The sequence below is a fragment of the Stegostoma tigrinum genome, chromosome 5 (genome assembly GCF_030684315.1).
Source record: "Stegostoma tigrinum isolate sSteTig4 chromosome 5, sSteTig4.hap1, whole genome shotgun sequence".
NCBI lineage: Eukaryota > Metazoa > Chordata > Chondrichthyes > Orectolobiformes > Stegostomatidae > Stegostoma > Stegostoma tigrinum.
The window spans coordinates 117,546,693-117,572,325 of NC_081358.1; the positions used below are offsets into that span (position 1 = coordinate 117,546,693).

Sequence of the window (25,633 nt, forward strand, 5' to 3'; positions counted from 1 at the left end):
ATTTGTCCATTTTGCCTCCAATTTCCATCCCTCTATAACTTTTACATGGTTCATCTCTGACACTTCCTTTCCTTTCCTTGCCATCTTTGTCTCCATTTTGAGGAATATACCATCAACTACAAAGCCACTGACTCCCACAGCTCTTCCCATCGAACGTCCTGCAAGGGCTCTATCCCATTCACCCAGTTCCTTCACCTCCATCGTATCTGTTTGGATGATGTCATCTTCCAAAACAGTGCTGTTTCATGGCTTCCTTCTTCTATAACCAGGTTTTCCCACCCATTGTGGTTGGCAGGGCCCTCAACCACTTCCAACTTATCACCTTGCCCTTACCTCTTCCCATCAGTCACAACAGCCTGACTGGGTCCCCCTTGTCCTGTCTTTTCATCCCACCAGCCTCTGCATTCAAAAAATAATTCAATCATATCATAGAATCCCTACAGCATGGAAACAGGCCCTTCAGCCCAACATGTCCACATCGATCCTCACAGCATCCCACCCAGACCTGGCCCCCTATAACACACCTAATCCACACATTGCTGAACACTATGGGCAATTTTATCATGGCCAATCCATCTAACCTACACATCTTTGGACTGTAGGAGGGAACCAGAGCACCCAGAGGAAACCCACACAGATGCAGGGAGAATATGCAAACTCCACACAGACAGTCGCCCGAGGGTGGGATGAAGCCCGGCTTCCTGGTGCTTACCACTGAGCCACCGTGCAGCCATTTCAGACAATTCCAGCTGAAGCCACCACCAAACACATCTTACCCTCATTCTTCCACCTGCATTTCGCAGGGATCATTCCCTCTGGGACACCCTAATCCAATCCTCAACCACAAACACCACCCCACCTTCCCACAGCACTTTCCCATGTCACTGCCGAACGTGCAACACTTGCCCCTTTGCCTCCTCTCTGCTCACCATCCAAGGGCCTAAACAGCCTTTCCAGGTGAAGCAGCGTTTCACCTGTAGCTTGTCCAAACTTGTGTATTGCATTCGCTGCACCCAATGTGGCCTACTCTATATTAGAGAAACCTAACGCAGACGGGTGACCCCTTTGAAGAATACTTCCAGTCCGTTCACAAACATGACCACAACCTTCCCAAATCCAGTCATTTTAACACAGCAGACAAACAGGAGGCTGGAACAACACAGCAAACCAGGCAGCATCTGGAGAAAAGGACAATTCAATGTTTCAGGTATTACCCTTTCTTTGGTGTCCTGAAAAAGGGTAATACCCAAAATGTTGGCTGTTCCTTTCCTCCAGATGCTGCCTGGCTTGCTGTTTCTTCCAACCTCCTGCCTATCTACCTTGGATTCCAGCATCTGCAGTTTTTCTTTGTCGCTAACTATTTTAACACAGCGTCCGCTCACATGCCAATTTGTCTGCCCTCGGTATGCTGCAATGCTCCAGCGAATCACAGTTCAAACACGGGGAACAACATCTCATCTTCAAAATAGGCCGTTTACAACCTTCTGGGCTCAATATTGAGTTCAACACCTTCAGATTGTGAACCTATTCCTGTTCCTTCCCTCTCTTTTAGCTTTACTTGTTACATTCTCTGTAACCTTCTCTCCCTTCCCCCCACCCCATTGAAACTGTCTGTTCTTTTCAATCTAGTAGTTAGACACACCATTGTTCTGCCATTCCCACATTCCAATCTCTTAATTTACTCTATCAATTCTCTTTCACCCCCTGAACTCCTCCATTCCCCCCCACCAACTATTGCATAAATGCTGCCCCTCCACACTTCATATCAGCTCTGATGAAGAGTTATCTAGACTCGAAACATTAGCTTGCTTTCTCTCCCTGGATGCTGCCTGACCCGCTGTGATTTCCGAGATAATAGGAACTGCAAATGGAGAATCCGAGATAACAAAGTTTAGAGCTGGATGAACACAGCAGGCCAAGCAGCATCTTAGAAGCAGGAAAGCTTTTTTCTGTTTTCAGTATAGCGTCTGCAGTAATTTGCTTCACCATTCTCATAAACCTCTTCTGCACTCCCTCCAATGAGTTCACAGCCTTTCCCCAAATAGTTGTACATCTTTGGAATTTGTAGATCTATACCATGTACGGTTGCTCAGTCTTTGAGTATATTTGAGACAAGGTTGATTGATGATATATTAAAGAAATTAAAGCCTATGTGAAAAAGTGCAGGAATATGGAACTGATACAGCCGATGAGCCATGATCTCACTGAATGGCATTACAGACTCAAAGGGCCAGATGGCGTATTCCTTTGTTGTGTTCTTATATCCTTGAAATTGCAAAGTATTTAGAAGAAAAGTCTGGAAGGAGAAAAGAACATTTAGTGCTTGGAGCTGTTCATTTCGGAGCTTATATCTTTCAGGGGCTGCTCTTTGGGAACTCTCCTCGCAAAGATTTAATAGCTGAGTGATATGACTCAGTCGAATGGTTCTCCTGCGTCTGAAGAAACCACATGAAGAATCAAAGCAGCTCTTTCACAAGAGTAAATGCTGCAGAACTTATGAGCTACCTTTAGCAGAAGCCAAATGATATCTTACTTCTAATCATTGGGAGGACATTCTGTCTCCGCTCGTAAGCACATGGCCTCCACAAACTGAAAGCGTGTCTTTAAACAGCTGTGCCAAACAATTATACTTATGTGGCTGACGCACACAGATAATAAGCTTCGAGTTTTTTACATCATTCTGTGGTACATGAAATTTCCAGTGGTGCCTGTAGGTTCATCTGTAGAATAGTGCAATTAGAAGGGGAAATTATATTTAATCAAATAAATTAAGCTCCTAACTGAGTGCTTTTATTAATCACACTTATTCTACAATAGGCCAATTAACTGCAGCATTCCCCCTAGCGTATTGCCCAATTTCCTCATATCTTATTTCTTAAGGCTGCGAAGAAGGATTCAATCTCCCATCAGCAGAGCAGTACACTGAATCACAACTGTTGTCGGTCGGCATTATGTTGGAACTGCTCAGCAATTAGCCACACCCTGGATTCCTGATTTTGCCTGTGCTGTCATGGGGCGGCAGGAAGGAAACTTCCTCCTAAACCAAGCCATGAATATACTAGAACCTTCCTCTAGGCCCGAAATGTCAGCTTTCCTGCTCCTCTGATGCTGCTTGGCCTGCTGTGTTCATCCAGCTCTACACCTTGTTATCTCAGATTCTCCAGTATCTGCAGTTCCTACTATCTCATGAATATTCTAAACAGTTTGCAGCAAAGACCACAATTAGGAGTCAAGTCAACCAAGCTTTCTTTAAACGCATATCTCACGAACGGCATTGAAAGGCTAGGAAACAATGCATAAACAGAACACTCACAAACAAGAAATAGAGAGGTTCAAATTAGATACTGAAATATCATAAAACAGGCAGTATTAAAGGGATAGTAAAGTATCAGAACAATTCATGTAAAAATATAAAAAATACAAGCAGGTCTTATGGTCCCTTGAGCCTACTCTGGTACTGGATAAAATTATGGCTCATCTTGAGCTTAAACTCCACTTTCTCCGCCTTGTCCTTAAATTAGTATAATTACCAAATGTCTAGCAATCTTGGTCTTCAATATACTCTATGACAGAGAATTCATAGCTCTCTGGGGAAAAGAATTCCACAGGGTCGCAGCACTCTAAATGAAGAAATCCCTACTTGTCTCAGTTCTAATGGTCAACTCCTTATCCTGAGACTATGATCCTCGTTCTATATTCAGCAGCTAACAGAAACAGAAACAATCTCTAAACATCTGTCCTACTAAAATGGACACGCTCCATATGCCATGTTTTTCTGTGTGTTTTACTTAGATTTCTCATGATTTTTACACGGATACTAGTGTTGACTCTACAAGCCAAAGGTGGGCTGTTGAGTTCTCTGCAACTTTATCCCAGTTGTTTTCTTAAGGTTGGACCTTCCAGCCCACAACCCTCCCACCCGTTCACCTTCCCACTCACTCCCCTATGTTCAGAAATACTAACTCATGTCATCATCACCTCAATTCATGTGAGCATCCCTGACTGGTTAAACATGGAACATAGAACAGTACAGCATAGTACAGGCCCTTCAGCCCACCATGTTGTGCCAAACTTTTACCCTAAACCTAAGGGCTATCTAACCTCCACCCCTACCTTATACTGTCATCCACAAGCCTATCTAATTGTTGCTTAAATGCCCTAATGAGGCCAACTCCACTACCCTCTCTGGCAATGCATTCCATGTCCCTATCACTCTCTGAATAAAGAACCTACCTCTGACGTCTCCCCTATATCTATCTCCACTCACTTTAAAACTATGCCCCCTTGTAATAGCTACCTCCACCCTAGGAAAAAGACTCTGGCTGTCTACTCTATCTATACCACTGATCATTTTGTACACCTCTGAGCATTTATTACCCATCCCTTATTGCCCTTGAACTGAGTGGCTTGCTCAGCTGTTTCAAAGGGCAGTTAAGGCTGGTAACATAGGTTTAATATGAAGCAACGTGTATTCACTTCAGGTGTCACTAGTCTAACCCATGTTCAAAAATCTGAAGATGGAAAGATGATTTTGGTATTTGTAACTCTAAAAGCATCACAAAATATGTGGCTTTACTGGATTTCTAATCTTTCAGAAGGTCTCATTTCTGTAGAGATGGCACAGCAATCTCAAACAAAAGACATAAATTTGCTGTGTCATTGCTCAAGCATAAAGTGAAGATAGGTCATTGAATGGTTTTAAAATAAAGGTAGATAGATTCTTGACTAATAACAGGGTTAAAAATTACTGGGAGTAGGCTGGAATGTGTCCAGCACCTTCTATTTTCACTTCACAATATTATTAGGACAGGAATACAGTATGACACAAAACACAATGCATCATATTTCTGGGAAAATAATAAGTTTGTGCTCATTCAAACTACAACATTTGTCAGCAGGTTACTTAAATAAAACTAACACAGAAGCTGCAAACATGCTGAACCCAAGTTCTTCTGTTTCTATAAACCTCGATGAAATTTGATACAGAAATTGAACAAGATATTTGTTGATGTGGGGCATGTAGGAAATAAGTGCCAATTTTTTTTTATATCAATAAAGTAGTAGTTACAAATGGCAACAATGATTATCAACTGAGCAAGTGTGATGGCAATGGAAAAGTGTTCTTCAAAAGTGTAGGTAATTGTAAGATGGTCTTGGAAAATAATTCTCTGAATATGGGAGATATTTAGATATGTAAATCACTAAAAGCTGTGACCCAAATTTGTAACAAAGTGTGAAGCTGGATGAACACAGCAGGCCAAGCAGCACCACAGGAGCACAAAAGCTGACGTTTCGGGCCTGGACCCTTCATCAGAGAGCTTTAAGTCCATTGAAAAAACAAGCTATGTACTGGGCTCATTTCTAGAAAAATAGAATTGAAAAAGGACAAAAATTATGTTAAACTTGCACAGAGACTTGCTAAGACTATACGTGAAGAATTGTGAAAAGTTATCAGTAAATTATAATCGAGTTACATAGAGGGGTTAGGGGTGACCTAAAAGATGGCTTTAAGATTCTGAAAGGGTTTTCACATCAAAAAAATACTTCTAGCTGAAGTGGAGCCAGAACTAGGGACCTCAACAAAAATCTGCCGTAATAATACTAGTAAAGTAAGAGAATTCAGAAAGAACCTTTCATCCAGACAGTTAGAACACCCTACCACAAGTTAAGGCAACTACCATAATGCCATAAGGGAAAGTTGGATAAACGCATAAGGGAGAAGCATGTCTTAGAACAATGGGAGAAGTCTTGTGCAGATCATAAAGACAAAACTTGCTTTGTGAGGTCAATTGACCTATTACTGTACCAAAAATATTAAGGAAAAGTAAATTCTTCAATGATGGTGTCGGGCCACATGAGGATTTGACCAACACTGGGCTGTCGCTAAAGGTTTATTTGATGAAATGGATGTCTCAGAAGAGATACCAAGTTATTATTCTCTAAATCATACTAAACCTTTCCCTTTGGCGCAAATATCATGCAACTATTACACAAATTAATTAATGCCAAAAGGTAACAGCAAATGCAACTTAGCCAAGATTAAAAATATTTCAGCAGTGCGATTATGTATTGGAAGTAACCGTGGATTCTTCCAGTTCTGAATGCCTGTGCTCAATTAGCAAAGACTTCCAAACTTTCTTATTCTGAGCAAGCAAAGTCTCAGAATGTGACGAAAGCTACAATGTGATGGAAGGGTTTCATGTAAATATAGTGAATGTCAAGGGTGACAGTTTAAAGGTTCATTCAAACCCAAATGTCTTTGATCTGCAACAAAGCCTAGATGTGTGATTATTATTTTTAAATAATAAATTTGCTCAGCAATGTTCAATATATTTGCAATGTGATGCTACCACATAACTTATAACAGATTACACAACTAACCAATGTTGTGTAACGTTGTCATAAAAGAAGAAATGGCCTCCAGTCCAACGGCATCAGCCCCAACCAATCCCTATGAAACACATTTCACCAAGGCCCTGTGAAAGCAGTTTCTCTTAACCCCTCCATTCACTTATTTCATGACAACTTTAAATAAATGACCCTCATCACTGACTCCTGACTAAAGGAGATAGTCTTTTCTTGGTCATTCTATGAAATCCCTTTAAAAATCACTTTTAAAATGAGGACCTCTATGCACAGGTAGAAATAATCACAATTTCTGGAGCCTCTCTTCATATCTACACCTCCTCAAGTTACACACCTTCCTGGTTAATCCATGGATTTAATTGTTGTTTCCACAATGTGGTGCTCACAATTAACAAAAGTAATTTAACTTAAACACCTTACACAAAATTTGCCTTTATACAGTGGCTCCAGCACTTCAGCCAGACAGCTCAGTTGGCAGGATGGCTGGTTTATGGTGCAATGTGATGCCAATAGTGTGGATTCAATTCCCACACTGGCTAAGGGTACCACCACCACCAGCACCAGTTGTCTCTCTCTAATTAGAGAGCAGCCCCGTGGTCTGATCGGAGTACGGCTATTTTATCTTTGTACTTAATTCTTCTAGTTATAAAACATTACTAATCTTTTTATAACTTTGTCTAATTGCACTGTCACATTTTACAAAATGTATCTCTTTGCTCAACAAAAGTATTTAGTGCCTTAGCATGTAGTACGTACTCACATTGTTGTTGTATGCCAAAGAAATATACAACTCCACACTTATGAATATTAAACTGCATCTGTCACTGTCTGCCCATCCATCCCATCTGCTTCATGGCAAAAGACCAGGAGCTGTACAGAGCAAGGGAAATCAGTTGCCCACATACACAAAGTCACTATTAAGAGAGCTAAACTACTCACACCTCATGATCCTGAGCTGGAAAGGCTGGCTTTGAAGTTAACAAGACTAGAAGTGACAAAGGCAGGACACAGTAAAACTGACAATTTAGAGGTTCTGTTCCCTGGATGATTCCATTTTAAAACCTTCACCTCTTTGCACACGCGAGTCCTTTTTTAACGTCACCTCTCCTTATGTCTCAGATGACCTCCAGAATTATAACCTTCGGAGAACATTTCATTTCTAGAACTCTGATATACAGTCATACAGCACGAAACAGACTCCTCAGTCTAGCCAGTCCATGCTGAACATGATTCCAAACTAAACTGGTCCCACCTGCCTGCTCCTGGCCCATATGCCTCCAAACCTTTCCTATTCATGTGCTTACCCAAATGTCTTTTAAATGCTGTAATTGTACCGCATCCACCACTTCTTCCGGAAACTTATTCCACATGCGAACCATCCTCTGTGTAAGAAATTTGCCTCATTTTTTTAAACCTCTCTCCTCTCACCTTAAAAATGTGCCCCCTAATCTACCATTAACTCTATCTACACCCCTCTATTTTATAGGTCGCCTCTGAACCTCCTACGCTCCAGTGAAAAAAGTCTCAGATTATCCAACTTTTCTCTATAACTCAAACCTTCCATACCCAGCAAAACCCTAGTATATCTCTTCTGAACCCTCTCCAGCTTAGTAATATCCTTCCTATAACTGGGTGCCCAGAACTGGATACAGTATTTTGGAGACCGCACCAATGTCCTGTACAAGCTCAACATGAGTTCCAAACTCCTATACTCAAAGGCCTGAGCGATGAAACCAACCATTGCAAACGCCTTTTTAACCATCCTGTCTGTGTGTCACAAACTTCAAAGAATTATGTATCTGCATCCTTAGATCTCTCTGTTCTACAAGACTACCCGAGGTCGTTGCACTAATTGTGTAAGCCCTAACCCTGTCTGTTGTAGCAAATTGCAATACCTCGTGTTTATCGAAATTTAACTCCACCTGCCATTTTTTAGCATATTTGATCAAGATCCCTCTGTAAATGTTAGAAAACTTTCTTCACTGTCAACTACGCCACTAATTTTGATGTCATCCACAAACTTACAAACCATGCCTTCTATATTCTCATCCAAATCATTTATACATTTAATGACAAAAGAGGACCCAGAACTCAACTCTGTGGAACACTGCTGGTCACAGGCCTCCAGTCCGAAAAGCAACCCCCCACCATTACTCTCTGTCTGCTGTTGTTAAGCCAATTATGTACCCAATTGATAAGCTCAACCAGTATCCTGTGAGACCAAACTTTCCTAATTTGTCTAGCATACGGAACCTTCTCCAAGGCTTTACTAAAATCCAAATGAACAACATCTACTGCTTTGCCATCATCAATCTTTTTGGTAACTTCCTCAAAAAACTCACTCAAGTTTGTGAGACATGACTTTCCTCACACAAAACCATGCTGACTATCCCTAATCAATTTTTGCTTCTCAAAATGTACATAAATCCTGTCATTTATAATCACTTCTAATAATTTACCCACGGAAGTCAGGCTCACAAGTATATAGTTCCCTGGTTTCTCTTTAGAACCTTTCTTAAACAATGGTACAACATTAGCCACCCTCCAGTCATCAGGCACCTTGCGAATATTTCTGCAAGGGGTCTCATAACTTCCTCCCTTACTTCTCACAATGTTCTGGGATACATTAGATCAGGTCTCAGAGATTTATCCGCTTTATATTCTCTAAGACCTCTCAAACTTCATTTTTTGCTATGTGAGATAACAAGGTGTAGAGCTGGATGAACACAGCAGGCCAAGCAGCATCAGAGGAGCAGGAAGGCTGATGTTTCAGGCCTAGACCCTTCTTCAGAAATTGAAAATTTTTGTTATGTGAACTGTTTTTAAAGCATCAAAGTCTGTTGCTCTGGATTCTCTAGACTCCATTTCTTTCTTCACAGTAAAAACTGACGCAAAATATTTAGTATGTTTCCCATATTCTACAGTTCAACACAAAGACAACCTCCTTCATCTTTAAGAGGCCCAACCTTCTCTGTTGGTACCCTCTTTCTCTTAATGTATTTGTAGAATCTCTTTGGATTATCCTTAACCATATCTGCCAATACTATTTCATATCCCCTCTTTGCCTTCCTAATTTCTCTCTTAAGAATGCCCCTACACTCTTTATATTAATGAAGAGATTCAATTGACCAAGTTGTCTGTACCTAAAACAAAATTCCCTTTTATTCTTGACTAGAACCTCAATATCTTTATTCATCCGATCTTCCTTAATCTTAACAGCGTTAGGCTTCACTCTAACAGGAACAAAATGCCTCTGAACTCTCATCAACACAATATCAAATGCCTCCCACTTGCCAGACATCTGTTTACCTGTGAACAGTCTACTCCAATCAGCTTTTGAAAGTTCTTGTCTCATACTATTAAAATTTTCCTTGCTCCAACTAAAAACTTTAACTTTTATGGAAGGTTTATCTTTTTGCAAACCATATGAAACTCATAGTATTATAATCGCTAGGCCCAAAGTATTCCCCACTTTTACTTCAGTCACCTGCCCTGCCTTATTGCCTAAAAGAAGGTCTACTTTCGTTCCTTCTTTAGTAGGCGCATCTTTATTGATAAAGAAAATTTTCTTGAACACATTTAACAAATTCTTCACCATCCAAACCTTTAATTCTATGGTAGCCCCAGTCAATGTTTGAAAAATTAAAATCCCCTGTTATTACAACCATATTATCCTTACATAGGCCTGAGATCTCCCTACATTTTGTTTCTCAATTTCCCTCTTACTATTGGGGATGGGCTATGGTACAATCCCATCAAAGTGAGATTTCCCCTTTTATTTGCAATTACTACTCATATTTTCATCGACAATTTTTCAGAAATACCTCCCCTTGATAAACAGTAATGTATTCCTTAATCAAAAGCACCAACCACCCCCTCCCTTCTCGCCTCCTTTACTATTCTTCCTACAGCATCTAAAACCTGGAACATTGAGCTGCCAGTCTTGTCCATCTCTGAGCCAAGTTTCTAGAATAGCAATGAAGTCCCAATCTCACATTCTTGAACATGCCCTGAGTTCCTCAGACTTACCTGTAAGACCCGTTGCATTGAAATAAGTGCAATTTAGTTCTTCATAGTTACTGCACATTCTTGACTTTCTTTTCTTATTGACGGGCTTTTGTCACATTCAGAACCTTCCCCATCAAACCTTCTGTTCACGCTACTACTTAGAATTTCTCCACTCCCTGTCTATCAGAATAAAGTATCCCTTAATGGAATGAGCTAATCCTCATGCCAAGATATTGGTTCCTTTCCAGTTTAGGTTAGACCCATTAGAAGCTGCTCAGAGAACATTCACTTGACCGATACCTACGATGCAGGAATTGGCGGGGGGGGGGGGGGGGGTGTTTTTCCTATGAAGAAAGGTTGGACAGATTGGGCATTTACTTATTGGAGGTGCACAGTGAGGCAAATATTTTTCTGTAAGGGTGCTGGGTGTTTGGAACTCTCTTCCTGAGAGAGCAGTGGAGTTGGATCATTTATTGCTTTTAAGGCAGAATTAGATAGATTCCTCACCAACAAGGGAAGCATAGGTTATCGGGGGCAGGCAGGAAAGTGGAGTTGAGGCCCTAGTCATGATCTTATCGAATGACGGAGCACCCTTGAGGCCTCATATTAAATTCCATTGGGCTTCTGCTGACTGTTTCAAAGAGGAATCCTCCTTAGTCTCTCAGCCAGGCTATTTATTCATTACCCTATACCTTTACTCAAAGTCAGGTACTTGTCCAGCTCCTTTTTTAATTTCTTGTTTTGTGGATTAACTATTACCACCCTTTTCAGGAAATTCTCAAATCCTAATAATTTTAAGGAAAGAAATCCACCCTATCCGCCATTGAAAATCTTTGCCAATTATTATAAATCTATCGATCCACTTGTCAGAAAGCACAGTCATTATCTATCAAAATCTTTCATCACCTTAAATCTAGCACTCCTAACTTTATCAACTTTTCTTCCTTGTTGGAGAACCTCCAAGTTTACTTGTGACAGTTAACACAGAAAATGGAATGTTTTGTTAGAGACTATTTACTGCTTTTCACAGGGCTTATATCTCCACTGTAAATAATCCCTCTCATGCTGGTTGGGTCTTCTTTACAACCATACTATATAATCACTATGTACAGAAACCGGGTGCTCCGGTTTCCTCCCACAGTCCAAAGATGCAGGCTAGATGGATGGGCCATGCTGAATTATCCATAGTGTTCAGGGGTGTGTGGGTTATAGGAGGATGGGTCTGGGTGGGGTGCTCTGACAGTCGGTGTGGACTTGTTGGGCCGAAGGGCCTGTTTCCACACTGTAGAGAATCTAATCTAATCTAATCTAATTACAACACACCTCTGAGACAGGTGGGCCTCTGAACCTGAACCTTTTGCACAGAGGTAAGGGCAATCCCACTTCATCAGATGGCCAGTGGGTGATTTGGTTCATGATTTCTAAGTTAACATTGGTATTACAGTTGACGAGTTCTTGGAAATGCTCTGTCCAGCATTCAGGTGCTCATTGCTTCAGAGACAGAAAGAACTGCAGATGCTGGAGAATCTGAGATAACAAGGTGTAGAGCTGGATGAACACAGCAGGCCAAGCAGCATCAGAGGAGAGATCAAAAGTGCACACAGGATTGTAGTTGTGACCTCACTCACGTTCTGAAAAACATCACTACTTTTGTATTCCATTCCCACTGCAATAAACAACAACAACATTCCATTTGCCATCTTAATCATTTGCTGTACCTATATACTAGCTTTTTTGTGATTCATGCATCGGGACATTCTGATCCCTCAGGGTTCCATAATCTCTCCACTTAAGTAAAGTGCTGTTTTTCTGTTCTTGCTAAAGTGGGAAAGTTCATATTTTTCCACATTATGCTTCATCTATTCTCTCCTGAGTGCTACTTTTGAATCTGCTTCTACCAGCCATTTAGGCAGAGCAGTCTAGATCATTACAACTCACGTAAGAGTGTCCTCAGTTCTCCTTTGGTTCTTTTTCCAATTGATACTGGTTAACCAATGCTCACTTAATTAAAAGTCTTCATAAAAAACAAATTGCCAGTAGGTGTTTTATCCATATTTACTTAAGAACATAGAATCCAAGCACATAATGCAGGTAGACGTTCCAAACCAGGTCTTAGAACATGTCTGAAATTATGTTGGCCTTGAGTATGTTCTGATTCTCTTTAATGCCTTTCTCATTAACCCTGACCACTTAACTTCCCTTCCCTGATTGCATCTCAAAATAATTCCCTTTCTTCAAGAATTCAACTCTCATTAGCTCTCTCCTCAAACCATCCACTACACCTTCACCCTTCCTGTTAATTTCCAGCTGGCCTAAGTGTCACCTGCCAGGCCCACACCCAACTCCCTGTGTAATTTCCCAATGATCTTTACATCCCTCCCCCTTACTGAAATAGTCAAATCAAAGTCTCAAATAACATCCTCCATGAGTTGTGAGCATAGTCCATGTCATTTCTTGTCCTGTGTGCCCTCCCTTCAGTTTTTAATCATAGTTTCTCCCACTATTGCATTCCAATCCTGTTCATAGATCACGCCTAGAGCATGTCTGCATAAAAAAAGTGTGCATTTACATAGTATCATAAATTCAGAAAAATATCTCAAAGTACTTCACAGGATGACAAGCAGACAAAGATAACACTGAGCCAAAAACAAAAGGAGACATTACGGCATATGACAAAACCTTAATGAAAGAAGTAGGTTTTAGGAAAGTCTTAGGAGATACTGTGAGAGGTTTGTAGGGGATTGGCACATCTCAAGTTGTAGATAGCTGAAAGATACTGTGAGAGGTTGTTGGGGATTGTAGCTGAAAACATGACTGGGCATAATGCTGAACCCTTCTTCCATTGCCTTTGCCTCTATGCCCAGTTGGTACACAGCTAAGGCTCCAGGTTATGAGTGGGAGCTAAACATTCCAGACTGCAAGCTCTTTAGGAAGAGCAGCTAAATTGTGAGAGAAACGGCATTAATATTGCCCAGAGCAGACAGCAGCCAATTTGTACAAAGGAAAATGCCAAAAATAGCAATATAAAATGTCCAGATAAGCTATTTTTGCCTTGTTCTTTGTGGACAAATGTTGGTCAGGGACAATTGTTCTGCATTTCTTCAAAATAGTGCCTGGGATCTTTTACAGTTAAATGAGATAGTATATAGGAATTTGCTCAGAATTGTCACTGGGATGGTGGCAACTCAAATAGTGCCTCACTTCCTCACTGCCATACTGGAGTGTCAGTCTGAATATCATGCTCATAACTCTTCGGTACAGCTTAAACCCATAAACCTCTGACTCAGAGACAACAATGTTACACACTGAGCCACAGTCATCCTGTGTGAATTCTTTGAACATATTCAGCAGAGTCTTCTAGAACAGATTGTTTTAAAACCAAAAATGGAATTGGCCATATTGGATTTAATGCTCAGTGACCACATAGAATTACTTAACCATTTCACACTACTACAGCAGTTTACAATTAATTACTGTAGAATCATTGAATTTGATATTAAGTCTGAAAGTGTAAAGGGTGAGCCATCAAACAAGGTGTTAAATTTCAGCAAGGTGAACTAAATTCAAGTAAATTGGTCTAATCTGTTACTGTGTGAACATACAAATGATGGGAATGGAAAGTATTCAAGGAAATAATTGGTCTGAGACTGAAAAAGAACTGTCCACAACCCTAAATGGCAAAAACTCCACTTTTAGGCAATCATTGTCAACAAATGAGCTAAGCGACAGTATCATGACAGAAAGAAGTATTATGCAAGCTATTAAGATACATCTTAAAAAGGGAAAAGTGATAGCCCAGTGTACTGGAAGAGGCAGGAAAAGCAAAAACAAAAAAACACAAAATAGTTAACAGTGAAACAGGGAGCACTGAAAGAAAATTGTACCTCTTCAAATAGTGCCATGGTATCTGAGTACCTGAGGGGACTGGATTTCCTGGACTACCATATATCTCTGTGTATTAAATGTATTTTTCATAACTTTCCTTCTGCATTAAAATGTTTCTTAGCTCATTTTTGAATGTGGCTGTCTAACAGGTGCAACATTGCCTTTTAGAGCTCTGTACTATTTCATATCAACCCAAAGATTTCCTTGAATACTTGCCATTCCACTTTTTATCTGCAAGTTTACCCAGTAACAATTTAAGTATGTTTGGTTAATTTTACTTCGTCTTCAGTAGACTTAACAACTTGGTCAATGTCTCTTCATTCTGACTGTAACTTCAGGCTGAATTTTCACGCAAGCTGTTTGACTTTCGAGGCCTCAAAAAAAACCTGAGATAAACCTGGATCTGAGTGTCCATTTCTAGCAGATCCTATTTTTTTTGTTGGCAAGAAAAAGGGGTGCAGCATAAAACACAAGCAGGAAACCCGAAATTGACAAAGCTGTTTAAAATAGAGTTGAAACTAACCCCACTTCTACTGTTCCTAGAATCTTACACTTGTACAGATGACATGAATTTATGGGGAAGTCAGAAGCACATGTGAAAGTGAGATAAGGTCCGTTTAAGTGCGATAATATGAAGCTATTTAAATCCCCAGCCCTTTAAAAGTCTAAAAAGGCTGCAGATTTCAGAAGTAATAAAGAAAAAGACATCCACTGCTAGAGTCCATTCATTGTCAGGCCATCTAGTTTGGCATCTAAAAACACATTAGGCATCTGTTCCCTCAGTTTCAATAGAATTCAGTGCTGCCACTTCCCAAGCGTTGTTAATACAATTACATCAATTACAAATTCTTGGCTACATTTGAAAAGTTTGAAAAACACTTAGCTCAGTAGGGTGGTTAATTTTCCCCGTTTGACTAACAATGTTAAGGATTATTAAAGGGTTGGCTGACTTTCATTTGGTTAGACTAGATTATTGTTTGCTTATTTGAATGGGTTTCATTAATGAAATTTTTTCAATATCAAGTATGCATCAAGTTCTTTTTGGATTGTTAAAAGTTTAATTTTATTCATCTCTGCGTGGTTCTTGAGGTCTACACATATAAGAAGCTAGATAATTCCCTATGGAGATAGCATGAAAGGGCTTGAGTGACTGTAGAAGTAGTTTGGGGTTTGAGATGGTGTGGGGAGGGTCAGTGCAGTGAGGGCTGAAGGGCCTAACCACATTTCATGAAATAATCACGTTCTGTACTCAGCAAAGGTCTCAATTTTATCCCTCTGCGTCCCGTCCTTAATGAATTTCAGTCACAACATGATGTTGAACTCTTCCTCCATTGCCTTCACCTCTGTGCCTGTTGCTTTGGACAAGAGCCCTCTCCCCATCCCACAGACCCCTTCATCCAACTCCCACACTCTCCTTCCACCCCTGGCCTTTTACCTGCACTCAACTTAGTTCTTTGAGAACTGTCAACATGGCATTGGTCACTTCAATTTCTCTGACCCAGTTCTAAGAAAGGGTCACCAGGCCCAAAATGTTAACTCTGATTTCTCTGCACAGATGCTGCCAGACCTGCTGAGCTTTTCTCGCAATTTCTGTTTTTGTTTCTGATTTACAGCATCCACAATTCTTTCCGTTTTTATTTAACGTTTGGTAAAACTGCATTAAAGTCTCAAGAGACAACAGCAGACCTCCCAACCAGCCTGCCTTAGTGTGCATCCACCTGTGTGGTCGCCAAAGATGGTGGGGCCAATTGTATCCTACCCCTGCTGAAAATATTGTGATTAGCCTTTGTATTTTCCTTGCATTGAAAGTAATGCCCTTTTAAAATAATCAATTGTACCAAGTTAGGAAATTTGCTGATTTGCCTTCCCATTTTAAAGGCAGAAATCTGGTCCTTAATATCAAATCTAATTGTTTTATGGTAACTTTTTGTTAATATCTCCACTACTGTCAGGTTATTAAACATTTCTTTTGTGGTTACACAAGACAATATCCAATATAGTCAGTTCTCTTGTTGATTATAAAACATCTTTTCCGAAAGCTATTCTGAATATATTAAAGGAATTTAAATGCAAATTGAATAAGTTTAAAAGACAATACTGCTGCCAATGCTGCAGAGCCTTGATATTGCATTTCAGTTTCAGCCTAAATGATGTGCTTTTGTTTCTGGACTAGACCTTTGATCTGAAATTTGCTGAGACAGTGGGTGAACTGATACCCACTGAGTTCCGGCTAAGATCAAATGAAATGTTTAAGTTGAGGAACAGAATGGATTTAATTTTAAACATATGGTAATGGTAAAACAAACGGGATTTCTGACAAACAAAGCTCTAGGACTTAATGATTGTCACACAAAAAGGATACGGTTCTGATTTTTCAGAATCACTCCAGGTCTTAAGGTATTAATCTACAATGATAGATTGCATAAATCTGGATTTTCTTTCCTTGAGTTTTTAAGATTGAGGATGATTGATGAAGGAATTTACTGGGTCAATACACATAGAATCTCTCTCCCATAGTGAGGGAATATGTACAGTTTTGGTAGTATAGTGATAACACTCCTGGACTAGCCATCCAGAGGCCTAGGCACAAAGTTAGTGAAACATGAGTTCGAATCCCACGATTGCAGTTAGTGATAATGGGAACTGCAGATGCTGGAGATTCCAAGATAATAAAATGTGAGGCTGGATGAACACAGCAGGCCAAGCAGCATCTCAGGAGCACAAAAGCTGACGTTTCGGGCCTAGACCCTTCATCAGAGAGGGGGATGGGGGGAGGGAACTGGAATAAATAGGGAGAGAGGGGGAGGCGGACCGAAGATGGAGAGTAAAGAAGATAGGTGGAGAAGGTGTGGGTGGGGAGGTAGGGAGGGGATAGGTCAGTCCAGGGAAGACGGACAGGTCAAGGAGGTGGGATGAGGTTAGTAGGTAGCTGGGGGTGCGGCTTGGGGTGGGAGGAAGGGATGGGTGAGAGGAAGAACCGGTTAGGGAGGCAGAGACAGGTTGGACTGGTTTTGGGATGCAGTGGGTGGGGGGGAAGAGCTGGGCTGGTTGTGTGGTGCAGTGGGGGGAGGGGATGAACTGGGCTGGTTTAGGGATGCAGTGGGGGAAGGGGAGATTTTGAAACTGGTGAAGTCCACATTGATACCATATGGCTGCAGGGTTCCCAGGCGGAATATGAGTTGCTGTTCCTGCAACCTTCGGGTGGCATCATTGTGGCAGTGCAGGAGGCCCATGATGGACATGTCATCAAGAGAATGGGAGGGGGAGTGGAAATGGTTTGCGACTGGGAGGTGCAGTTGTTTGTTGCGAACAGAGCGGAGGTGTTCTGCAAAGCGGTCCCCAAGCCTCCGCTTGGTTTCCCCAATGTAGAGAAAGCCGCACCGGGTACAGTGGATGCAGTATACCACATTGGCAGATGTGCAGGTGAACCTCTGCTTAATGTGGAATGTCATCTTGGGGCCTGGGATGGGGGTGAGGGAGGAGGTGTGGGGACAAGTGTAGCATTTCCTGCGGTTGCAGGGGAAGGTGCCGGGTGTGGTGGGGTTGGAGGGCAGTGTGGAGCGAACAAGGGAGTCACGGAGAGAGTGGTCTCTCCGGAAAGCAGACAGGGGTGGGGATGGAAAAATGTCTTGGGTGGTGGGGTCGGATTGTAAATGGCGGAAGTGTCGGAGGATAATGCGTTGTATCCGGAGGTTGGTAGGGTGGTGTGTGAGAACGAGGGGGATCCTCTTGGGGCGGTTGTGGCGGGGGCGGGGTGTGAGGGATGTGTCGCGGGAAATGCGGGAGACGCGGTCAAGGGCGTTCTCAATCACTTCCCCCCCACGGTGATTGAGAACGCCCTTGACCGCGTCTCCCGCATTTCCCGCGACACATCCCTCACACCCTGCCCCCGCCACAACCGCCCCAAGAGGATCCCCCTCGTTCTCACACACCACCCTACCAACCTCCGGATACAACGCATTATCCTCCGACACTTCCGCCATTTACAATCCGACCCCACCACCCAAGACATTTTTCCATCCCCACCCCTGTCTGCTTTCCGGAGAGACCACTCTCTCCGTGACTCCCTTGTTCGCTCCACACTGCCCTCCAACCCCACCACACCCGGCACCTTCCCCTGCAACCGCAGGAAATGCTACACTTGTCCCCACACCTCCTCCCTCACCCCCATCCCAGGCCCCAAGATGACATTCCACATTAAGCAGAGGTTCACCTGCACATCTGCCAATGTGGTATACTGCATCCACTGTACCCGGTGCGGCTTTCTCTACATTGGGGAAACCAAGCGGAGGCTTGGGGACCGCTTTGCAGAACACCTCCGCTCAGTTCGCAACAAACAACTGCACCTCCCAGTCGCAAACCATTTCCACTCCCCCTCCCATTCTCTTGATGACATGTCCATCATGGGCCTCCTGCACTGCCACAATGATGCCACCCGAAGGTTGCAGGAACAGCAACTCATATTCCGCCTGGGAACCCTGCAGCCATATGGTATCATTGTGGACTTCACCAGTTTCAAAATCTCCCCTTCCCCCACTGCATCCCTAAACCAGCCCAGTTCATCCCCTCCCCCCACTGCACCACACAACCAGCCCAGCTCTTCCCCCCCACCCACTGCATCCCAAAACCAGTCCAACCTGTCTCTGCCTCCCTAACCGGTTCTTCCTCTCACCCATCCCTTCCTCCCACCCCAAGCCGCACCCCCAGCTACCTACTAACCTCATCCCACCTCCTTGACCTGTCCGTCTTCCCTGGACTGACCTATCCCCTCCCTACCTCCCCACCCACACCTTCTCCACCTATCTTCTTTACTCTCCATCTTCGGTCCGCCTCCCCCTCTCTCCCTATTTATTCCAGTTCCCTCCCCCCATCCCCCTCTCTGATGAAGGGTCTAGGCCCGAAACGTCAGCTTTTGTGCTCCTGAGATGCTGCTTGGCCTGCTGTGTTCATCCAGCCTCACATTTTATTATATTGCAGTTAGTGAACTGAGTTCAGCTCATTAAATAAAATAGGAAAAATTTTCAGAGAAAGCTATTATCAGTAACAGTGAAACATGAAACAACTGGATTGTAATAAAATCCATCTAGTTTATTAATGTACTTCTTGATAGGGAAATCTGCCATCCTTACCTGGTCTGGCCGACATATGACTCCCAAACCACATCAATGTGTATTTTTTTCCCTTTATTCATTAGTAGGATGAGGGCATTGCTGACTAGGCAGTATTTAATGCCCATCCCTAATTGCCTAGATGGCATGAGGGCATTGCTGACTAGGCAGTATTTATTGTCCATCCCTAATTGCCTAGATGGCAGTTCAGAGTTAACCACATTGCTATGGGCATGGAGGCCAGACAAGGTAAGGATGGCAATTTCCTTCCCTAAAGGTCATTAACGAGCCAGATGAGTTTGTTCCAACAACCAAAAATGGATTGATGCTCATTAGATTCTTAATTCCAGATATTTTATTGAATTCAAATTCCACCATCTGCCGTGGCGGGATTCAAACCCGGGTCCCCAGGATATTATCTGGGTCTCTGGATTAACAGTCCAGTGATAATACAACTAGGTCATTGCCTCCCCTATTGACTCTTAACTACCTTTGAAATGCCCTATGAAGTTACATTGGTGCTTCATAATCACCATCTCTGGGATTACGGATGATACATACTCTCCAGTAAGCTCTCTAAAGAGGCTCACACCAATAAACAAAAATCCAGAACAAGGAGCATGCTCTTGAAGTTAGATCATACAGGACTGAAACCAGGAAACACGTTCCCCACATAAGTTATTGAGTATCACTGATCCACTCCCTCAAAAGACTGTCAAAAGCTGGGTCAGTTGAAATTTTCCTGACTGGAGATCTCAAGAGATTATGAAGCGAGGGCAATTAAAAAGACTTCAGGTATATGAGGTAAATTAATAGAATCAAAGTGTTGTGCCTATATTCAACTCCTCTTTAGCATCCCTTCATCCTCCAACCCAACACTGTTTTCAGGCTTATTAGGCCTAGTATGTTCTCCGCCAATCTTTCTATCTCTCAAAAACCTGAGTTTAGTTGTGCTCAACGATTCCCTCAACCATCTTCAGGCTGCTCCTGGGCCAGTTATTACTTCTTGTTTTACAACAATTGTGTTAAATATGCCGTAAAAGATGCAGGTCATAGCCAGTAAGTTCCTACAGTGAGCTGCCTTATGGAGCGTAGCTAATCATTATGATCAGAGCTAGTCATTAACTGGGTGAGGCAAATTCAGTTTATATTCCAGGGAATTCATGTGCTTATCCTGAAATGCAGTGCAGTCATGCCATGCAAATGCATGGCTGTGTCCAGGCCTGTTCTTACTTTCAATTCAGATGGCTGCATTATCTGTTTTTCCTCAAACTCTTCTGTGTATTTTCAATCCACAACTTTATTTTTGACATATCAGTGTTTATATTTGTTTGTTATTACTTTGGGGAGGTAGTGGCATATTGGCAATATCACTGGACAGAGCTCCTAGCTAATGTTCTGGCCACACACGTTCAAATTCCACCGCAGTAAAGGATGAACTCTGAATTCACTAAAAAATCAGGAATAAAAAGTTTGCCAATATGTCGATTGTCAGGGGAAATCCACAAATGTCCTTTAGAGGATGAAATCTTCCACCCTTATCCGGTCTGACCTACATATGAATCCAAACCCACGGCAATGTGGTTGGCTCTTTGCCCTCTGGACAAATAGGGGGACGAGTAATAAATTCCAAGCGGCATTCATTTCACATGGATGAATTATTTTTAAAAAATCATTTGTCAGCAACAGTTTATTTCTAATGATAGGTATTTTCCTGTTTTTTTTCACCCAGGCATCGCCCTGCCTTTTTACTGGTCCATGAAGGTCTCCGATTGTGAATTTTGATTGGACCTTCTCGGCTGCAGCTTGTTTACCCGCGGCTCCGCTGACCTTGTTGGCTCAGTCAGTCAGAGACTCTCACTGTCAACAATGCAGCAAAGCCCCTGCTGGTGCTCACTGACGCCGTGCCTGTTTCGCCAGACTTTCGTGGCTTCTCTCTCTCTCTCTTGAAGAGAGAGAATGTGGATATCGTTGGCTCTAATATCATCCTTCCCCACCCGCCTAAGGAGCTGTGTTCTCATCAAAGGGCCCAGTACTGACTCCTCCTTCCCAACCTCTCGCCTTTTTGGAGAACAGACCACTCTAGCTCCTTCACCACCGACTTGAAAATTTACTGAATAAAGTCCGCTTTATTTTTCAGCTTCCTTCTCCGCCAGCTGTCGATTTCCACCCCTCATCCTTTCCTATTTATCTATTTATTTATTTGCTGGAGATTCAGGGGGACTGACAGCCCTCCCCAACCCCCACCCCACTCCTGTCAAGACGTTTCACTTCCATACTCAGCTCCTGCTCTCGTTGTTCTTTCCGGGGCGTCTCGTACCTGCTTCCTCGCTCCTGATGCTGATGTTGCCGTCTCGCAGCAGAATGACAGTCCTGGCTCCGCTCAGCCTGCCCGGGAATAGCTGCGTGTCTCCGGGCCGCCGCTGGCGCTGCAGGCTGCTGCAACATTGGTAGCACACGGCCCAAGCCTGCTCCTCATTCAGCGGCTGGTTGTACAGTTTAAGGATTTGCTCCAGGGACAGCTCCTGGGATTCCGGGTCCTGAGAGTCCGCCTGGGCACCGCATTCCGGGGCCGGGCTCCCGGAGCATCGCTCTGCCATGGTCCGCACACACACAGGCTCTGGGTGTCTGTGTTTGTATGTGTATCCGAACACAACAGCAGCGAAACCTTCTCTACACCATCGGCAGTGGGAATAAAACCGGCACCGTCTTCTCCAACCTCTGCATCATTGTCATTATCGCGGTGACAGGGAATGTTCTACAGCAGCACAGCCACAATGCCAGCTCCTCATGCATAAACCAACCTCTTCCAGCGGCTTCTGATTAAATCCAATCATATGACTCTGTCTCTGCCTGGGAGCCAGAGAGCGCTCCTGCTATGTGGTCCAAAAGCCCGCCTCCTTAGCTTGCATTTTCCATGTTTATGTTAGTTTCGATTTATTAATTCGCAGGAATGTGGGCGTCTCTGCCTGGGTCAGCATTCATCGCCCATCCCTACCTCCCATTAAGAAAGTGGCGGTGAGCTTCCTTCTTAAATCACTGCAGCCCTTTTTGTTTTGGCGTGGGTATACCCACAGTGCTGTCAGGCAGTTCTAGGATTTTGACCCAGCTACGCTTAACGGTGCTATGTTTCCAAGTGAGGATGGTGAATGGTTTGGAGGGGGTACCTGCAGGTGGAGGTGTTCCCGCCCATCTGTTCCCCTTGTCCTTGGAAGTGGTAGAGCCAACAGGTTTGTGAAGTGCCATTGAAGGAGGCTTTGTGAGTCGTTGCGGTATGTCCTGTAGATGGTACGCACTGTTGCTACTGTGTGTCGGATGTGGAGGGAGTGGAAGTGGTGCCAAGCAAGCAGGTTGCTTTGTCCTGGATGGTGTCGAGCTTTTTGAGTGTTTTTGGGGCTGCACCCATCCAGACAAGTGGGGCTTATTTCCATCCCACTCCTTACTTGTGCCTTGTAGATGATATACAGGCTTTGGGGAGTCAGGAGATGAGTTACTCACTGCAGGGTTCCTAGATTCTGACCTATGCTTGGAGCTGGTTTAAATCAGTTTTTAGTCAGCGGTAAAACCCCAGTATGATGATGGTGTGGAATGTTAAATGCAAGTGATTAGACTATTATTGGAGAACTACATTCCTTGTAACTATTTGATACACTGCACACTTGCTGCATTGTAACAGCAAGTAGGGAGTCAATATAAAAGAAAAAGAGAAATGGGTGACGGATGAAGTAAAACGAATTATTCTGCCCTCCTGCCAGCTGTTACTGAAGTTATTGTTTGAAATTCAGATAAGAACTGCAAATGCTCAAAATAGTTGGCAGGACCATCAGGAAGTGTATTGTTTTGGGTGACGATGCTGTGCTAAGTGAATGTGTGAGACACAGCTTTCAAAATGCTGGACAAAGAGTCCTTACTTCGAACAAAGTGAGAGGTTCCTTAATATCTGATATTGTGCAAATTGTCAGTCCCATTTTATTGGAACAGGAAATTCAGATAGATGAAAATGCAGTGAATAATGTATGAGCAAAAACAGCTGCCTTTTATACCACCCTTTTACCACAAGGAAAACATCCCAAAACAGAAAACATCAAAAGAGTGATCAAAAAAACCAAATTAAACAGCTGTATAAGGCAAAATCAAGACAGGTAATTAAAAGTTTACCCAAAGATAATAACTTAAATAATCTCTTAAAGGAGAAGGGAGAGTTGTACACAGGTTACTTTAGGGAGGGTATTCCAGAGTTGAGCTTAGACAACTAATAATGGTGTGGCTGAGGTGTTATGATCCCAGGTAATGGTCATATTGGATAAATCAGATCCTAGAGTGAGACCTGGCTTGACAGAGTATAAGTTTTTTTGTTTACTTTAGAGTTCAGTCACTGAACAAAACTCAGAAGAGGCTTCCAGCGTACTTTTAACAACAAAAAATACATTTATTACACAAAAAAAAACAAATTTGATTACACTATATAAGAACTATTTGAAACCAACTCATTATAAATGTTAGGAAGAATCAATTCTTTAATGTTAATAACAGTCTAACAGACACCCAAATCATAGTGAAAGGTCACCCCTATCTGTACCATAAAGCTTTTGTTAGCTGGCACAGCTGTAATTGGTTTCTCTTTTGGCAACTATCTGTGAATTTGTCCAGTGCAATTTTCTGCAATTAATACCTCTCCCCTAGATTTTTAAACAAGCTGCTAACCCAGCTCACTATTACAACTGACCATGGGTGCTTTAACCTCATGCCTTCAACAGCTTTAGAAGATATCTTCCTCTCTAACATCTCTATATCATTGTGCTTCTGAAGTTTTCTTCAGAACAACTCAGGACTTCTCCCAGTCCTGCCCTGATTGCCTTGGAGATTGATACTCAGACCATCTATTTTGATAGAACTCTCTGAATGGACCTATTTCTTTCTCTCTGTCTCTCTCTCTTACTGTTTTATGAAACTCAACTCATCAAATACATTGTAATAATGTCCCCCAGGAAGCTCTCTAGTCCTTTAGCTATAATCATATGATTTCTCAGAAAAGCTGATTTTACCCCACTATCCAAATGACGTTCTCACTAATTTAAAAAAAAATCTTCACAGAATTAAAAGCTAGGAGCTGAGGGAAATTTGACACATTCGATCCAAAATTGGCTTATTGACAGGAGGCAGAGAACAATGGTCAAAGGATGTTTTTGTAATTAAACACTAGCAACAAATTGTATACCACAAGGTTTAATGCTGGACCCTTTGTTGTTTGTAGTGGCAATTAATGAATTAGACATGCATTTATGATCACTAAGTTCAAGACGTTGAAACTGTGGAATTCTTTACTACGTGGGGCTTTGAGTTTGGGTAATTAAATATACTCAAGGCTGAGATAGATTTTTAATCAGTGAGCAAATCAAGGGTTATTGTGAAGTGGAGTAGAGGATTATCAAATCAGCTATGATCTCACTGAACGATGGAGCACAGTCAGTAGGCTGAATGGCCTACTTCTGCTCCTTTGTCTTACGATCTTGTGACGCAATAATTGGTAGTAGGGTAAATAATGACGAGGAAAGGCATGGACCATAGCCTGGTGTAATCAGGCTGGTCAGATGGACAGATCAATGTCAGTGGAATTTAATCCTGAAAGGTGTGAGGTGGTGAATTTTGGAAAGACCAACATAGCAAGGGAGTACACTTTGAATGGTGGGTCCCTAGGAAGTACAGAGAATCAGGTGGACCTTGGTGTGCATGTCCACAGATCATTGAAGGATCCTGGAAACTGGACAGGTAGATTGAATGGTTATAAAGCATATTGGATAATCGAAGCATTGATTACAAGAGTAGGAAGGGTACAATGTGGCTATATAAAACATTAGTTAGGATATGATTGTACGACAGAGGGTGCATTGTTGATGTACCAGCATATTGCCTGGGCTGGAGTGATGCAGCCATGAGGACAGACTAGATAGCTGGAGTTGTTTTCAGCCTGAAGTGAGCTGAAATGGGCAATAGCAGGCAGTACGAATAGCTCGTCCTGCCAATGGGGCGGATATGGAATCAATCTAAGATTGTGTAGCATAGCTAATACTGTAGCCAAGATGAAGTCAGTGCAGCTCTTTGCCACAGTTGTGCTGGGAAGCCCATTGGCAACAATGAACCCTCAAAGAAATCTCATACTCTGTCATCATCAGGTAAGAGTGAAATGCTGTGCATTAATAGCATTTCAGCTTCCTACTTTACAATCAATGCAGCAGATTCCACAGTATCAGGAGCTTGAACATGTT

General features: G+C 42.5%; 1 protein-coding gene across 5 annotated transcripts in view; it reads right to left on the reverse strand.

Annotated features, from left to right (window-relative positions):
• LOC125452103 (protein spire homolog 1-like) overlaps positions 1-22,219 on the reverse strand; it is a 200,606-nt gene extending 178,387 nt beyond the window's left edge. For 3 of the 5 annotated variants that reach the window (XM_048530105.2, XM_048530107.2, XM_048530104.2), the window contains exon 1: positions 21,688-22,219. In XM_048530105.2, the coding sequence (XP_048386062.1) occupies positions 21,688-21,967 (280 nt within the window). In that variant the 5' untranslated portion in view covers positions 21,968-22,219. The remainder of the gene's footprint in view (positions 1-21,687) is intronic. The other 2 variants (XM_048530108.2, XM_048530106.2) reach the window with 1 other exon arrangement.
• Positions 22,220-25,633: the final 3,414 nt, after the last annotated feature.